This window comes from Lepus europaeus, chromosome 14 (genome assembly GCF_033115175.1).
Source record: "Lepus europaeus isolate LE1 chromosome 14, mLepTim1.pri, whole genome shotgun sequence".
Lineage (NCBI taxonomy): Eukaryota > Metazoa > Chordata > Mammalia > Lagomorpha > Leporidae > Lepus > Lepus europaeus.
This window is the reverse complement of record NC_084840.1, coordinates 94,599,453-94,616,506: the sequence shown is the minus strand read 5'-3', so window position 1 is coordinate 94,616,506 and position 17,054 is coordinate 94,599,453. Positions and strand designations below refer to the sequence as shown.

Genomic DNA, 17,054 nt, shown 5'->3' with positions numbered 1-17,054 from the left:
TTGCAATTATGAAATGTTTGTATTCCCTAAATAAAAGGTTTCTGGGGAAAAAATGAGATTGTTATGATGATTGAATAAATGAATATACCAAATTGCTCGATGTACATGCAGAGTCATGGTGCAGTATATGGTTTATATATCAATAAAGTTTTTTTTAAATAAAAGTGAACAAGCAGATGAAAGGCCTCTGTGTCAATCTGCCTTTCAAATAAATCTTTAAAAAAAAAATCTACAGAGATCCAATTATCTGTTTCCACAAGAAACATAAAATATAAACAAGATTAAAAACACAGATTAAAAGTAAAGGGATGGCCAGGATAGCACTAATCGAAAGAAAGAAGGAACAGCAATGTTGGTTTGGATAGAGCAGCCTTAGAGTCTGCTAAGTCATCAGGAATCAAGGGTCAGTTCTCCAAACTCGAACGCGTATGCTCCAAACAACACAGCATCACAGAACTAGCACCAGGGCATTTGGAGATGTCAACACCCCCTCCTTGGATCAGTAGTTGATAAACCCAGCCAGAGAGACTCAGTGAGGATCTAGATGCATGGGGCGGTACCACCACCCAGCTGGACCTACCTGACATGTATATACACGCTTCAGGCAACAACAGAACACGGGTTCTTCTCCAAAGACCCCAGCGGGAAGGCAAGTCCCAGCCCGGGAGAGAACCCTTGTAAACCAGACACCTGACAGAGGACTTGTGTGCAAAACAGCTAAAGAACTCTCACGACTCAGTAAGAATCCAGCCGAATCAAACAACTGGCGAAAGACTTGGAGAAACATCTCACCCACGAAGTCATGGGCAGAGTGAACAAGCACAGCAGCATTGCTGTCGAAAACCCAAAGTAAAACCACAGGGAGATGATTACCCACTAGGAGGGCCCTCACCCAAGGACAGACAACATCAAGTGGGCGGAGAAGCCATTCCCCTCATACACTGCTGACAGGAAATAAACATCTGTGATCTTAGCAGAAAACCCAGATTCCACTCGGAGGAATCCATCCGAGAGAGATGAGGAGGGCACACAAGGGCTTACACACCTGTGTTCATAAAAGCGTGACTCACTGTAGCCAAGATTCAGAAGCCAAATGTCCACCAACAGGCGACTCTTTGTTTCCATGAAGTGTCCAGAAAGGACAAACAGAGAGCAAGCAGGGTAGGGATCGCCCGACGCTGAGGATGAGGGCGGAGCTGGAAGGCAGACATTCTGTTTGGGATGACGGAGATGCTGCAGGCTTGAATCCCAGCGAGGGTTGCCCAACCATAAAAATTTAATAAAATCCTTGCATTGTTTGCTGACAATGGGTGGGTTTCTGTAGACCATAAATTATATCTCAACACATTTATTTGAAGGGTGCTAACAGGCATTCCTCGGTCCCACCCCCGAATGCTGTTAAGAATTTCTAGATATAAAGTTCACAAATATGCATTTGACTAAGTCTACTCCCATGCAGGATAAAGGCTCAGGGTCAACTTACCAGGACCCAATCATGTTCTAGATTAAGACGCAATTAATCGGGGGCTAGCACTGTGGCTAAGTGGGTAAAGCTGCTGCCTATAGTGCCAGCATCCCATATGGGTGCCTGTTTGAGTCCTGGGTGCTGCACTTCTGATCCAGTTCTCTGCTATGGCCTGGGAAGGCAGTATAAGATGGCCTAAGTCCTTGGGCCCCTGCACCCACATGGGAGATCTGAAGAAGCTCCTGGCTCCTGGCTTTGGATCAGTGCAGCTCTGGCCATTGTGGCCAATCGGGGAGTGAACCAGCAGATAGAAGACCTCTCTCTCTCTCTCTCTCTCTCTCTGTCTCTGTCTCTGTCTCTCTCTGCCTCTCCTTCTCTCTCTGTGTAACTCTTTCAAATAAAAAAATAGTCTTTTTTAAAAAAAGGTGCAATTAATTTGTCATAAAATCTATGTTTAAAAAGGCAGGGATCTGTTTAAATGAGGGGCTTCCCAAACCAATGTTAGGGGAAATCTCTTTTGAGAGTTAGGAAGAGGGGAATTGCATATGTCTCCCTCCACACACACAAAACGTTGGTTTAGGGGCCAGCGTTGTGGCATAGTCGGTTAAGCCACCATCTGCATCCCATATCGGCACCGGTTTGAGTCCCTGCTGCTCTACTACTGATCCAGCTCTCTGCTGATGTACCTAGCAAAGCAATGCAAGATCGCCCACGAGCTTGGGCCCCTGCATCCACATGCAAGACCTGGAAGCTCTTGGCTCTTAGCTTTGGATTGGCCCAGCTCCAGCTGTTGAGCCATTTGGAGAGTGGACCAGGGCATGGAAGACCTCTCTCCCTGTCCCTCCCTCCCTCCCTTTCAAATAAATAACTTTTTTATTTGCCTTTCAAATAAATAACCTTTTTTTAAAAAAAAAAAGTTGGTTTAATTGTCAAAGATAAGCAGGTGTCTCTGTTTCGTATTTTTGCCAAAATTTCTGTATCTCTGATACACTCACATTTGTTTTGACAATGGGGAGAGTTGGCAGCTTGGGAAATGTACAATTTCTCAGGTTTATTTGGTCAGGGACCTTTTCTCCCTCTGAGGATCGGACTTGCTTTAGCAATCTATGGGAAACCATCCTAGGCCATGAAAAACCCCAAACCAGAGCTTATCGTGTGCTATACTGTAAGTTGAGAGAGGAAACATTATATCTGTGGAAGTTCCATCCAATGGCAAATCTCAGAATTTGGGGGAATGAAATTCCTCTTGGCTTCCCGACAAACTGATGGGATGGTGTTAACACAAGTACACGGACAAACTACGCAGGGTGAGCGCTGGGTGTAGTGGTTAGGACCCCGCTCATGACGTCCATATCCCATGTACCACAGTGCCCGAGTTCAAGACCCAGGCTCTACTCCCAATTCCAGCTTCCTGCCAAGTGCACCCCAGAAGGCACAGCTGGAGCTCAAGCACTTGGGCCCCTGCCACACACATGAGACCCAGATGGAGTCCCAGGCCCCTGGCTTTGGTCTGGCACAGCCCTGGCTGTTGCAGACATTTGGGGAGTGAACCAGTGAATGGAAGACCTCTCTCTCTCAGTCTCTCCTTTTGTCTTTCTGCCTCTTAAGTACAACAAGTAAACAAAAAACTATGCAAGGAATTCAAAATTCTTTTGCACCAAAATAAATTTAATCTTTTAACTTCCACTCTTCCATGAACTTTCTGAAACTCCCTCCTATCCTAGGAACCATGACCGTTGAATGCTTTTGAACTTTTCTTTGGCTTTGAGGAGCTATTTATTAAAGTTAGAGCTGAATTCAGAAACTTTTTTACTTTAACAGACAAAAAAAAAAAAAAAAAACATAAACGCAGAGATACTATGGTGTAAGCAAAGGGTTGCAGTGAGAAGTCCAAAGTCTTAAACCTCTCCCTATCGCTGACTTCACCCCAAATTCTGGTCCCCTGAACAATCCGCAGGGTTCCAGAGAGTTTCCCCTGAAAACTAGGATGCTTGCTCACCATCGACATGTGCAGGTCACGGCCAGCATGTAGCCTCCCAGGTTAAGCTGCCACCTGCAGCACTAGCACAGGCACTGGTTCGAGTCTCGGCTGCTCCACTTTCAATTCAGCTCTCTGCTAATGCTCCTGGGAAAGCAGCAGCAGATGGCCCAAGTGCTTGGACCCCTGCACCCATGTGGGAGACCCAGATGAAGCTCTGGGCTCCTGGCTTTGGCCTGGCTCAGCCCAGACTCTTGTGGCCATTTGGTGAGTGAACCAGTGGACAGAAGACCTCTTTCTCCATCTCTCCCTCTCTATATATAAATCTTTCAGAAATAAAGAAACCTGCAGGCCTCTGTACTGGACCTTCGCACCAGAAATCTGAGGTCCACGGAAAGCGACGCAAGTTCTTGGTGCTGACACAGGCTTATTAAGGATCTGACCTATTAATCACTGGTGCGTTGGGCTGAACAGGAGGAGCTAAGTGGGGGTGACACAGCACAGGAGAGAAAATGTTGGTTTCAGGACAGGCCACTGGCAAGGAAGAAGCCAGAGGGTAGGGATGTAGACGCATCAGGAAAAAAAAAATCTGTTCTAGAACTAGTTCTCAGTATATATTTTTAAGCTGCAAATACTACTATTCCCACCACTGGTTAGAGAACGTCGCTCTCCGCACACCAGCCCACCTGGGATGCGTGGCTTGGCACAAGAGGTATCAGCATTGCAGAAAAAGCCAGGGGTTCAGGGGGTGCCCTAGGAAGTGAAGATTTCCTCCTGTCCCTCTGTGGTTCACTGGGACACAAACCCACGCTTTCCTGGCATGATCCTCAGCTGTAGGGGACCCTGTTAACTCCAGCCTGTGACTTAGAACAGCGACACACACACATCGCCTTCGAACATTCGGCCTGAACACACACGCAGGTAAACCGCTCGGCAAACGCTCAGACTCATTCCATCCCCAATTTGCTGTCCGACACCACTTCTCTCTGCCGCCGTGACAAGGGACTCGGGCGTCTCACGCGATGCACGCACGTGGGCGGGCCAGCCCAGCGCACTCACCTGTCCACACTGATGCCATGTGGTATGAGCACATACTCCAGGTCGCCGGAATAGTGCTGGGGGTACGTGAACACGTTCAAGTCGTAGCCAGGCCAATCGTCCTTAATCTGGAAGAAGCGAATCATTTCAGTGAGGGTGTTCTGCACTGGGAATTCATCTCGAATCAAACGACGGAAAGGGTATCATTTGGAACACAGACAACTGAACACAGGGAATTAGAACCCTCTCCCCCCGAGGAAGGGCTCCCTGGGGCCGGGCTGCTTGTCTGTGACAGCCTGATATTTGTTTATGACAACGGATACTTACAATGACCTAATACAGGACTTGGCATTGAAGGGAAGACAGCACTCCACTCCTGAGTCTCGACAGTGTGCTTAAGAATATAAACTCAGTGTCTCATGGCAAACCTGCCAGGACTATTTATATAAGTAAACATGGGATTTATATATAAAATTGTCACAAATATACCACCATAAAGAGTAACTATATAATATGTAGAGTATCATGTTACATTAATATATGCATTTTTATATAGGCTATTACATTTATGCTCGCTCTAAGTACCTCATCTGCCTGAAAAAGATTATTAATTAAAAACACATCATCAGGGCAGCACTGTGGTACAGTGGGTAGAGCTGTCATCTACAGTGCCAACACCCTATATGGGCACTGGTTCAAGTCCTGGCTGCTCCTCTTCGATCCAGCTCTCTGCTGTGGCCTGGGAAAGCAGTAGAAGATGGCCCAAGTCCTTGCACCCAGTCCCCTGCACCCATGTGGGAGACCCATAAGAAGAAGCTCCTGGTTCCTGGCTTAGGATCGGCGCAGATCTGGCTGTTTTGGCCATCTGGGGAGTGAACCAGTGGATGAAGACTTCTCTCTCTCTCTCTGCCTTTCAATTAAATAAATATTTTTTTAAACAAAAGTGCATTATCAGGGCCAGCACTGTGGCAGTGGGTTAAGCAGCCACCTGCGATGCCAGCATTCCAATTCCAGCTTCCTGCTAACGCACTTGGAGGCTGCAGCCGATGACTCGAGTAGTTGGGCCCTGGCCATCCACGTGGGAGATTGAGTTCCTAGATGCCGGCTTCAGCCTGGCCCAGTCCCAGCTTTTGTAGGCACTGGGGAGTGAACCAGCACATGGGAGCTCTGTCTGTCTCTCTCTGCCATTCCAATAAATAACTTGATTTTAAAAAAAATAACAATGAGACTGGAATGGCCCCGAGTTTTAAATGGCCCAGTAATTAAGGCAAAGGTTTTAAAAGGTGTGTTCATGTGGGCACTTGAGCCAGGGCTACTGGGGAAGCGCCGGCCTAGCCTAGAAAATGGACCCGTTTGTAGCACGGACCGAGGGCAACCTTCCCCTGCCCCAGCACTCCAGCACGAGGGTTAGGCTTTGAACAGTCTGCAGGAGGGCAGAAAAGGAAGCCGGGTGGTCACCGTTACCTCCCGATCACTGGGAACACAGAGCAACGGAAGGGCCACACGCTCAGGGCAAGCCACACCCCAGCTATATTCTCGACTGGCTTTCTTCAAGAACTCCGCACACCTGCACCAGACTGTCCAGCCCTGAGCCGTCCAGGCCTTTCCTAAGGCAGACCACGCTCGCTTCCAGCACAACTCCCTACAGCATCCCCTCTGCAGCAGGTGCTTCCCCCAGGACAGGGCCCTTCCCCCTTCCGAGCTTTCCGGGTTTCCTTCACTGCCCCGTCTGGTGTGCTGACCTCGCTCGCTCCACCTCTGTAATCCAAACCCTATCCCTAACCCCCACCCCTGCACTCACTCCCTCCACCTCTAATCCAAACCCTACCCACCCCTGCACTCACTCCCTCCACCTCTGTAATCCAAACCCTACCCCACCCCTGCACTCCCTCCCTCCGCCTCTGTAATCCAAACCCTATCCCTACCCCCCACCCCTGCACTCCCTCCCTCCACCTCTAATCCAAACCCTACCCACCCCTGCACTCACTCCCTCCACCTCTGTAATCCAAACCCTATCCCTACCCCCACCCCTGCACTCACTCCCTCCACCTCTAATCCAAACCCTACCCACCCCTGCACTCACTCCCTCCACCTCTGTAATCCAAACCCTATCCCTACCCCCACCCCTGCACTCACTCCCTCCACCTCTAATCCAAACCCTACCCACCCCTGCACTCACTCCCTCCACCTCTAATCCAAACCCTACCCACCCCTGCACTCACTCCCTCCACCTCTGTAATCCAAACCCTATCCCTACCCCCACCCCTGCACTTACTCCCTCCACCTCTAATCCAAACCCTATCGCTACCCCCACCCCTGCGCTCACTCCACCTCTGTAATCCAAACCCTACCCCACCCCTGCACTCCCTCCCTCCACCTCTGTAATCCAAACCCTATCGCTACCCCCACCCCTGCGCTCACTCCCTCCACCTCTAATCCAAACCCTACCCACCCCTGCACTCACTCCCTCCACCTCTAATCCAAACCCTACCCACCCCTGCACTCACTCCCTCCACCTCTGTAATCCAAACCCTATCCCTACCCCCACCCCTGCGCTCACTCCCTCCACCTCTAATCCAAACCCTACCCACCCCTGCACTCACTCCCGCCACCTCTGTAATCCAAACCCTATCCCTAACCCTGCCCTCGCTCCCTCCACCTCTGTAATCCAAACCCTACCCCAACCCTGCACTCCCTCCCTCCACCTCTGTAATCCAAACCCTATCCCTACCCCCACCCCTGCACTCACTCCCTCCACCTCTAATCCAAACCCTACCCACCCCTGCACTCACTCCCTCCACCTCTAATCCAAACCCTACCCACCCCTGCACTCACTCCCTCCACCTCTGTAATCCAAACCCTATCCCTACCCCCACCCCTGCGCTCACTCCCTCCACCTCTAATCCAAACCCTACCCACCCCTGCACTCACTCCCTCCACCTCTGTAATCCAAACCCTATCCCTAACCCTGCCCTCGCTCCCTCCACCTCTAATCCAAACCCTACCCACCCCTGCACTCACTCCCTCCACCTCTGTAATCCAAACCCTATCCCTACCCCCACCCCTGCACTTACTCCCTCCACCTCTAATCCAAACCCTACCCCAGCCCTGCACTCCCTCCACCTCTGTAATCCAAACCCTATCCCTACCCCCACCCCTGCACTTACTCCCTCCACCTCTAATCCAAACCCTACCCCAGCCCTGCACTCACTCCACCTCTGTAATCCAAACCCTATCCCTACCCCCACCCCTGCACTTACTCCCTCCACCTCTAATCCAAACCCTACCCCAGCCCTGCACTCCCTCCACCTCTGTAATCCAAACCCTATCCCTACCCCCACCCCTGCACTTACTCCCTCCACCTCTAATCCAAACCCTACCCCACCCCTGCACTCCCTCCCTCCACCTCTGTAATCCAAACCCTATCGCTACCCCCACCCCTGCGCTCACTCCCTCCACCTCTAATCCAAACCCTATCCTTACCCCCACCCCTGCACTCACTCCCTCCACCTCTAATCCAAACCCTACCCACCCCTGCACTCACTCCCTCCACCTCTAATCCAAACCCTACCCACCCCTGCACTCACTCCCTCCACCTCTAATCCAAACCCTACCCACCCCTGCACTCACTCCCTCCACCTCTGTAATCCAAACCCTATCCCTACCCCCACCCCTGCGCTCACTCCCTCCACCTCTAATCCAAACCCTACCCACCCCTGCACTCACTCCCTCCACCTCTAATCCAAACCCTATCCCTAACCCTGCCCTCGCTCCCTCCACCTCTGTAATCCAAACCCTACCCCACCCCTGCACTCACTCCCTCCACCTCTGTAATCCAAACCCTATCCCTACCCCACCCCTGCACTTACTCCCTCCACCTCTAATCCAAACCCTACCCCACCCCTGCACTCACTCCCTCCACCTCTGTAATCCAAACCCTACCCACCCCTGCACTCCCTCCCTCCACCTCTAATCCAAACCCTACCCACCCCTGCACTCACTCCCTCCACCTCTGTAATCCAAACCCTATCCCTACCCCCACCCCTGCACTCACTCCCTCCACCTCTAATCCAAACCCTACCCACCCCCGCACTCACTCCCTCCACCTCTAATCCAAACCCTACCCACCCCTGCACTCACTCCCTCCACCTCTGTAATCCAAACCTTATCCCTACCCCCACCCCTGCACTTACTCCCTCCACCTCTAATCCAAACCCTACCCACCCCTGCACTCACTCCCTCCACCTCTAATCCAAACCCTACCCACCCCTGCACTCACTCCCTCCACCTCTGTAATCCAAACCCTAACCCTACCCCCACCCCTGCACTTACTCCCTCCACCTCTAATCCAAACCCTACCCACCCCTGCACTCACTCCCTCCACCTCTGTAATCCAAACCCTATCCCTACCCCTACCCCTGCACTTACTCCCTCCACCTCTAATCCAAACCCTACCCACCCCTGCACTCACTCCCTCCACCTCTGTACTCCAAACCTTACCCCTCCCCCAACCCTGTTTCCCAAATGCCTGGTTGTTGTTGCAGCTCTGTTCTAGGGGAGAACACAGTTGAGGCTCCCTGAGAAGACGCCGCCCCCCACCCCCCACCCCCCGCAGCCTCTCGCTCTCGGTCCTAGCTGCTGCTGTGCTTGGAGAGCCCGCTCCCTGCTCCACGGAGTGCTGGACACCTCCCTGCTGACCAGACACTCCTCCTCACACAGGCCTCAGGTCCCCTTCACTGGGGTTTTGGAAGCGGAGCTCCGGGGCCAGCCCTCACCCACTCCCAGCGAAGGGACGCTGGAACACCCACCAACGGGGACTCATGTTACTGTGCCCTCTCGGTAAGGGGCAGCTCATCCATCCAGCTGCTCAAACCAAAACCTGGGAGATGCCACGGACTCCTCTCCATCCCCTCGTGCGACACATCAGCTGCTTCTACCCACAGTTCCTTCAAAATTTCACTATGCCTGGGGTGAGGGTGGGAGGTATGGGGTGTTCAGAAAAGCAGTTAAGATGCTTGCACTGGGGCCAGCGTTGTGGCATAGCAGGTAAAGCCACCGCCTGCACTGTCAGCATCCCATTTGGGTGCCGGTTTGAGTCTCGGCAGCTCCACTTCTGATCCAGCTCTCTGCTATGGCCCGAGAAAGCAGAAGAAGATGGCCCAAGTCCTTGGGCCCCTGCACCCACATGGGAGACCTGGAGGAGGCTCCTGGCTTTGGATCAGCACAGCTCCAGCCACTGTGGCCAACTGGGGAGTAAACCAGCAGATGGAAGACCTCTCTCTCTCTCTCTCTCTCTCTCTCTCTCTCTCTCTCTCTCTGCCTCTCCTACTCTCTCTGTGTAACTCTTTCAAGTAAATAAATAAATATTAAAAAAAAGATGCCTGCATCCCATATCCAAGTGCCTAGCTTTAAGCTCGTGTCTGTTTCTGATTCCTGCTTCCTGCCGATGCACGCCCTGGGAGGCAGTAGGCGATGGCTCCAGTATTTCCATCCCTGACACCCACACAGGAGACCTGGATGGAGTTCCTGGCTCCTGGTTTTACCTTGGTCCTGGTTATTGTGGACCTTTGGTGAGTGAACCAACAGATAGATGATCTCTCTTCTCTTGCTAAATAAATAAATAAATAACCAAAAATATTTTAACCAGGCGCACCTCTCAGCCCCTTCACCCTACCTGGGTGCATGCCAGCATCACTTCTCCCTGGGCGACTACCGTAGCCGCTGGCTTATATGCTGGCTTCCACTCTCACAGCCCTTCCACGGCGTGGCCAGAGAGCTTCTATAAAAACGTGCCTTGTAACCGCACAGCCTCCAACTTCAAGGCCCTCTCATTTTCACTCTGAGCAAACTCGGGGGTCATCACCATGCCCCACAAGAGTCTACCTTCCCCACCTGGTGCCCAGGCACCCTCTCCCTCCCAGCTCCAGCACCATCCTCCCTGCTGGTTCTGTATTCTGCCAGCCTTATTTCTGCCTCCCAAGCCTGGCACCTGCCATTTCTTTGAGCCTACTTGCCCCAATGTCCACATGGCCGGCTCACTTCTCCCCAGACTTCACTGTGCTGAGTCCCTCCCCAGTACATCCGTACAATGACCCTCTCCCCACTCATCTCTGCCTGGCTCTATCCAGCTAGACTGTTCTTCTCAGCATGTATTCCCACCGCATGTGTGTGTGTGTACATGCACACCTCTCCACGCCCCCTCCCACTGCCCGTTCCTTTCTGCAAAGACCTTACCTTACTCACTGTTGAATGCCCAGTGCCCAGAACACGTGATCAAAACTTCACCGAATTAACAGCACAGCCTCCATCCACAGGCTACCCAACTACCTGATCTCAAGCCTTGGCTTGTCTCCTTGTGATAAAGCTCCCCACTGTTCAAAGCTCTGGGCATACCTATATCTACTACACCCAGGGGCAGGCTGATGGCCACACAGCTGATGTCAGCAGCCTGCTCCACAAGGATCCCATTACTGCCTCTCCTGCCAACAGACTGGTGGGTGGGAGATTTGACTTTGCACAGAGCAGCTCTGGCCCTCACCCTGAGAATTCTTGAGGTTTGCCACACCCTCCAGCACCACAGTGGTTGGTCAGAGCCTTGCCTACCAGCTGTGTATGAGCAGGTCACAGCAAAGCCTAACAAAGGACGCTGACCAGGTACCGGGTTACAGGGAGCGTCTCCAAGGTCACAGTGTTTTCACACACACACACTACTCATTCTCTTCCTAGACCCCCTCCTCTGGGCAGGTAGGGGGTGCATTAACTAGTGGTGCTCTGAGCCCCCTCCTCCCACCATGCAAGTCCTTACCGCCCCTGCTCTGGTCGGATCTCCGAGACCACTCCACCCCAAGTTCAAGAGCTTGGCTCCAACACTACTTCCCCATTCTGAGACTTGGTTTCTTCTTTTAAACAAGACCCAAATGAAACCTATGGGTGGGGAATGAAAGGAGACTAAACAGCGCACTTAGAGCACCTAGCACCTGGTATATAATAAGCACTTAACAAACTATGCCCAAAAAAATGACAAGAATGCCAAATATGAGTGCCTGGAGGGCAAAAAGAAGAGAAATAAAACAAGCCTCAGCATAAAAGCCCCAGCAGTCTCCCACAGCCCAGAGCCAACACAGAGCCGCAGTGGACGGCAGGGACACAGGAGCCCGACACGCCTGGGCCAGGTTCTGGCACAAGACTATTTCCAAGTCTCAGCGCATTCAGCAATAAAACAAAGTCCCGGCTACTGTGCAGATTAACGGAGATAAAGGATACCAGACGCACATCCAGGTCTGGTCTATGGCAATTATGCAATAAATGCTCACACTTGGATGGATCAACACACCATCAGTGAATTACAAAGCACATGTTTTAATTCACTTCAACAGGTGCAAACTTACTGCCGCCTTCCCGCCCTAATGAAGGCTGTGGCGCTCTGAAGCTGTTCTGTAATTCAGATTGGCCATTATTTCCCATTAAATTTTTAAAAAAGCATTTCTATTGTTGGGAGGAAGGATCTTCCGGCTTACGCTTTGTCATCCTTACCAATGTGGGCAAATCGTCTCGAGAATTAGGCTAAACCTGCAGCAGCGGAGCTGGCCACAAACTAGATGATTATGTTATTCACTTGCTTTAAAAAAATCCAAACAAGACATCCTTAAACAGTTCCAGTTTCACAGATAATACGTCCTAAGTTTATTCAGCACAATGCTTGCTCTGTTCAAGACAGCAATGCAACGCCAAGCTGAGAGAGAATGGCAAACACGTCCACCAAGGCATTTTACACAATATCCGGATCCCAGAGCTCTCTCGTTTCGAGATCTGCCACAAACCTTTCTTAGTCATTCGAGATCATTTTTTTTGCTCAGAATACCTGGTGCACTGTTTTTCCAGATTTTCCCACTCGAAAAGACAGAGAGGCAGCTTAGCCCAGCTCTTCTCCTGCAGGTAGGGCTGCTGGGGATCTGGTTCGTGACTACTAGCCCAGCGCCAGAGCCGGGGAGCAGGGTGCACTGTTCGAACACATGTTTGAACAACCGGGTCTATGTAGCTTGCTGAGAGAAGGCCCCCAGGTTCTGCACCCACAGGAGTGAGGCGGGCCCACGGGTACCACCTGCCATCTTGAAGGCTTTTCTCTTCTGGGGCATTCAACACCCATGAGGCAACACTTTCGGCAACCTGGTAAAGCTGGGTTTGGGCAGATCACCTACACCTGACACAGCTTCCTGGGGCTGGAGACAGAAGCAGGGAGCCAACTCTCACAGAGGCACAACCATGGTTTTCAATTCTTCTCATTCCAATCAGACTCGCTTGCGCGGGGACTAACTAGGGCTCTTTTGAGAATGCTTTGGTAAAAACCAACCAAATAACCAATAACCTGATTCCCAAAAGCCAGGTGGACAGAGATCTTCATCTCTAAGAAGCAACTACACCAGCCCCAGATCAAGTGACAGGCAGACTCTGCTCTCCGCGTCTGGACCACGTACCCTAGGTGGGGCGAGGATCTGCTACCACCTGTTGTTCATGGGTGCTAAGGCGCTCTCTCAGCTCAATTGCAGCCACCTGCAGGCAAGGGGCCTCCTGCATCTCTCATTCCCGCTGCCTCCACCCTTTGGCCCGGTTTCCCTAGCCAACTTCTTCACGTCTCTGCCAACTCGCTTTCTTCTCCACCGCATTTCTGGAAGCGTCCTTGGGTAATTTATCCAATAGCTCCGCTGATCCTTCCAACTACTCTATCCTGTTGCCCCTGCACCTGCCTCTCCTCAAACTATTCCTTACGTATTAGAGAGACAGACACCTAGACTGAGAAAGCTCCTATAAGCCGGTTCACTTCCCCAACGCCCACAACCGCCTGACTGCAAGCGAAACCAGGAGCCAGGAACTCAGTCTAGGTTCTCCCACCTGGGTGGGCAGGGACTCAGCCAACGGAGCCATCAACTGCTGCATCGAAGGCTCTTCATTGCGGGAGGCTGGAACTGGAAGCTGCAGCCATCAACTGAACCCACGTACTACAGTGTAGGGATGCAGTGTGTCCACTGCTAGACCAAATTGGCAGATTCAAACTACGTTAATGTTTACTCCACATACACAGCTACCCTGGCCCTTCACAATGGTGCCATCTCTGAAATTGTGTCCAGGGATTCCAGCCTCCCGGACAGCAGAGGAGCCGGAAGCTGGCTCAATCCTGCCTCTACCACTTGCTGGTATTTGCTATTCTGTGTCTCGGTTTACTCCTGTGAAAACTGGAAAGCATAACTGGCCCACCTACAGATTCCTAGGGCGACAGTAGGGACCCAGCAAAAGCACAGTAAACACCCAATAAATGCGTGCGACCAACACCTGCCCCCTTTCCTCACTGGTACCAAAACTTCCATTTGGTCTTTGCATCCCACCCTGGAGGGCTGTCTTCCCGGACAATTCACCGCGTCCAGTTCTCTCTCCTTCCGGACCCTGGCTGCCAGGCCCTTGGGCCCACCGGCACTGTGCACCCCCTCCGAACTCCATCTGCCTGCTTTTGTCTGTCTTAGGGCGATCTAAGGATCCCGAGCTCTCCTGGGACCAGACCGCTTACCCGTGGGTGATTTCCAACCTCAGCGCGGCCGCACGAACTGTAGCAACACCCACGCTACCCATTCGTGCTCACGGGCAGATGGGCTGTGCGTCACAGCGAGGCCTCGCCCCTCCCCGACCACCTTCACCCCCACTCACAGCCGCCAGCCCGGCCGTAAACCGCTCCTGGGGAGCGCGCACAGCCTGGGGGTCTCCAGCTGGACCCCAGCGCCTGATCCCAGACACCCAGGGGGTAGTGGGGGGCGTCTGGCGGACACGGTCGAGGGCTGGCGGGCAGGGCTGCGCAGGCTGGGCTCTGGGGACCCCCGGCACGGGCACAGGCGGCGCACAGCGCCCCACGTCCCCACGGTATCCGCGATAGAAACGCGCCTTGCAGACCGTGCCGGGCAGCTGAGTTTGAGCACCGGAGCGAGAGCCCAGCTGCGGAGAGGAACAAAGCGGAGGTCGCGCTCCTGCACCCACCCCGCCACGCCACGGAGGGTCCCCGGGGGGCGCGCACGGGGGCTCGGCATTTACCACGACGCCGCGCCCGCCGCCTGGCGCCTCCTCGCCGCTCCCGGCCATGATCCTCGCGGGCAGAGCGGGAAGGAAGGGTCTGGGGGCGGGGATGCAGCCGCCCCGCCCCGAGCCCTCCGGCGGGGGGAAGCCAGGGCTGGCGCCGCTCCCGCCGGCCGGGAGCAGCTGCGGAGCCGGCGAGCCGCACCTGAGCGCCGGCCCCCGGGCGCGTCCCGCGGGACCCGGCGCGCACGGACGGGGCTGGATCGCGCCGGGCAGCATCCCAGGCTCCCAGGTGCGCGTTCGAAGCCGAGAGAGCGCGCTCGCCTTTGCGCGGGCTGGGGGCTCCCACGTGGCCGTCTTGGGTCCCCGAGACGCCCGGGCGGTCAGGGGCTGGACAGCGGGGCGCGGGGCTCCCCGGGGGCCCGCAGCCGCCCCGGGGAGGCTCAAAAGCGTGGCTGAGTGCGGGGCCCAGGCGCCTGGGGGAGCTGGGCTGGAAACGCTGAAGAGCGGGTCTGCGGCCCGTGGAGGCGTAAACCCCACCGGGCTCGCGATGAAACAAATGTTGCCTCCCTGGGACGCAATTAAGATACATTGTATAAAGGCCCGACCAAGGAACAGACAGGGGTGTGTGTGTGTAAGTCAGAGTCATTTTGTTCATTTTCTTTATGTGTCGGTAATTCTTTTGTGCAATCTGACTACATAAGGTCGCACTTTTTAATCACAAAAAGTATTTGCAAAGACTGGTATCCAAGAACAGCAATGCATTTTTAATTTTTTTAAATCCAGCCTTGATTTTTCATCTCGCAGGATGAGGATTTAGAAGCCAAATGCTTTTTGAATCTCAGATTTGTGTTACATATCTAGTGGGATGGGTTTGGATTATTATTCCAAGTTTGTTTTTTTTTTATTCAGAGGATTTTAACTGTTTTCTTCCCTGCATATGTTGTGATTAGCATGAAATAATATGCAAGATATCCCTTTGAAAAAAGTGCTATAAAGCTGTTAAGGGATTATTAATCTGATTTGCTGTGAAAATGTGGGAGCAAATGTTTGTAAATCATTCCATGTGGAAGTTACAGGGCCTCGCCTCCTTTTTTAAGATTTATTTCTATGTATTTGAAATGCAGAATGAGAAAGGAGAGAGAGGACAGAGAGCTTCCATCTGCTTGTTCACTCCCCACATGGCTGCAACGGCTGGGGCCGGGCCAGACAGAAGCCAGCAACCAAGACCTCCATCCAGGTCTCCCATGTGGGTGCAGGGGCCCAAGCACGTGGGCCGTCCTCTGCTGCCTTTCCCGGCGCATTCGCAGGGAGCTGGATTGGAAGCTGAGCAGCCTGGCCTGGAACCCGCCTTCTGTCCCCGGAAGCCAGCACTACAGCTTAGCTCACTGCACCACAAGGCCAGCCCCAAGGGACTCCCATTTTAATACTGACAAAGTGACCAGTGAAGGACAGTTGTGTGTACGGACAATCTGGGGCATCGGGTTGAGAACAGATAGAGAAAAATGAGAAAAGTTATAATGGTAGAATTTTCCAGAAAAGGGGTATTTTAGTTCAGATTGTCCACTTTCGAAGACGTTCTTTCTCTGACGGAGAACAGATGCGCATCTTTGCAAAGTTAGTGATAGTAAATGCGCTACATTTTTTTTCTGCCCTCAGCTGTACCATATTTTAGTTGTAAGTTCTCTGAAATTTAAATTTTGAAAATGTCTTGGGTCACTTCCATGGTGAAAAACACAAATATTTTTTCATGAACAAATTCTCCCCGGCTGGATGGAGACCTTTATCCTGGAAATGCATATGAATCTTTTGACGTGTTGGTAATTCTTTGACTTCAGCCAACAACCTATGTGCTTTGAAGGGGCAATTTAATCTCTTGACCCGCGTTTTCCCAGGCACTAGGTTGGGCAGTTGATTCCGAGTCCTGAAACAGGAAAAGAAGTACATACAGATAAATAAATAAATCTCTAGCCTGGGAATTGTGTTGAAATACCGAAACATCTGAAGCTCGGTGACTCAGATTGTTAGAGAATTACTGGTTAGAATTTGGATGAAATCCACTGGGGACAAAGGCCAGTAATAACGCTGATGATATTTTGCTTTTTCCAGAGCGCTGACTAGAACACTTTGCAAATGTTACAAGTACAAAAGAAAAAGTGGCAAGATGTTTGCCTCCTGCTACTCAGGCTAAGTTAGCATCTGGATACATTTGTAGTTTTATGCTCCCTCTACTAGAATACAAAAAAAAAAAAAAAAAGGCAAATAAATTGTAACAAAAAGCAAAATCCTATAAATATGCAATTAGCCTAGTCTTTGGTGGAGGGGGGGGGGTTCCTCTCCTTGGAAGCAGACTGGATCCAAGGTATAGTCATAGGGAAAGCCAGGAGCTACAGCCCCGATTGGATTCTGTGTCACACTTTCACTGGTAACTGCCCAGGGAGGACCACACTGGGAGTGGATGGATCCTGCTCTCGCCCATCTCGGCAGCCGAGAGTTAACAGCATGACCAGGAAATGC

The 17,054-nt window shown here is 52.2% G+C and overlaps 1 protein-coding gene across 3 annotated transcripts in view; it reads right to left on the bottom strand.

Annotated features, from left to right (window-relative positions):
• The window catches only part of PRTFDC1 (phosphoribosyl transferase domain containing 1), an 82,192-nt gene extending 67,585 nt beyond the window's left edge, over positions 1-14,607 (bottom strand). For 2 of the 3 annotated variants that reach the window (XM_062211470.1, XM_062211472.1), the window contains exons 1-2: positions 14,556-14,607; positions 4,503-4,609 (exon numbers count right to left, since the gene is read on the bottom strand). In XM_062211470.1, the coding sequence (XP_062067454.1) occupies positions 4,503-4,609; positions 14,556-14,603 (155 nt within the window). In that variant the 5' untranslated portion in view covers positions 14,604-14,607. Of the gene's footprint in view, positions 1-1,045; positions 1,127-4,502; positions 4,610-14,555 lie in introns of those variants that run through there. The other variant, XM_062211473.1, reaches the window with a different exon arrangement.
• Between the last annotated feature and the right edge of the window lie 2,447 nt (positions 14,608-17,054).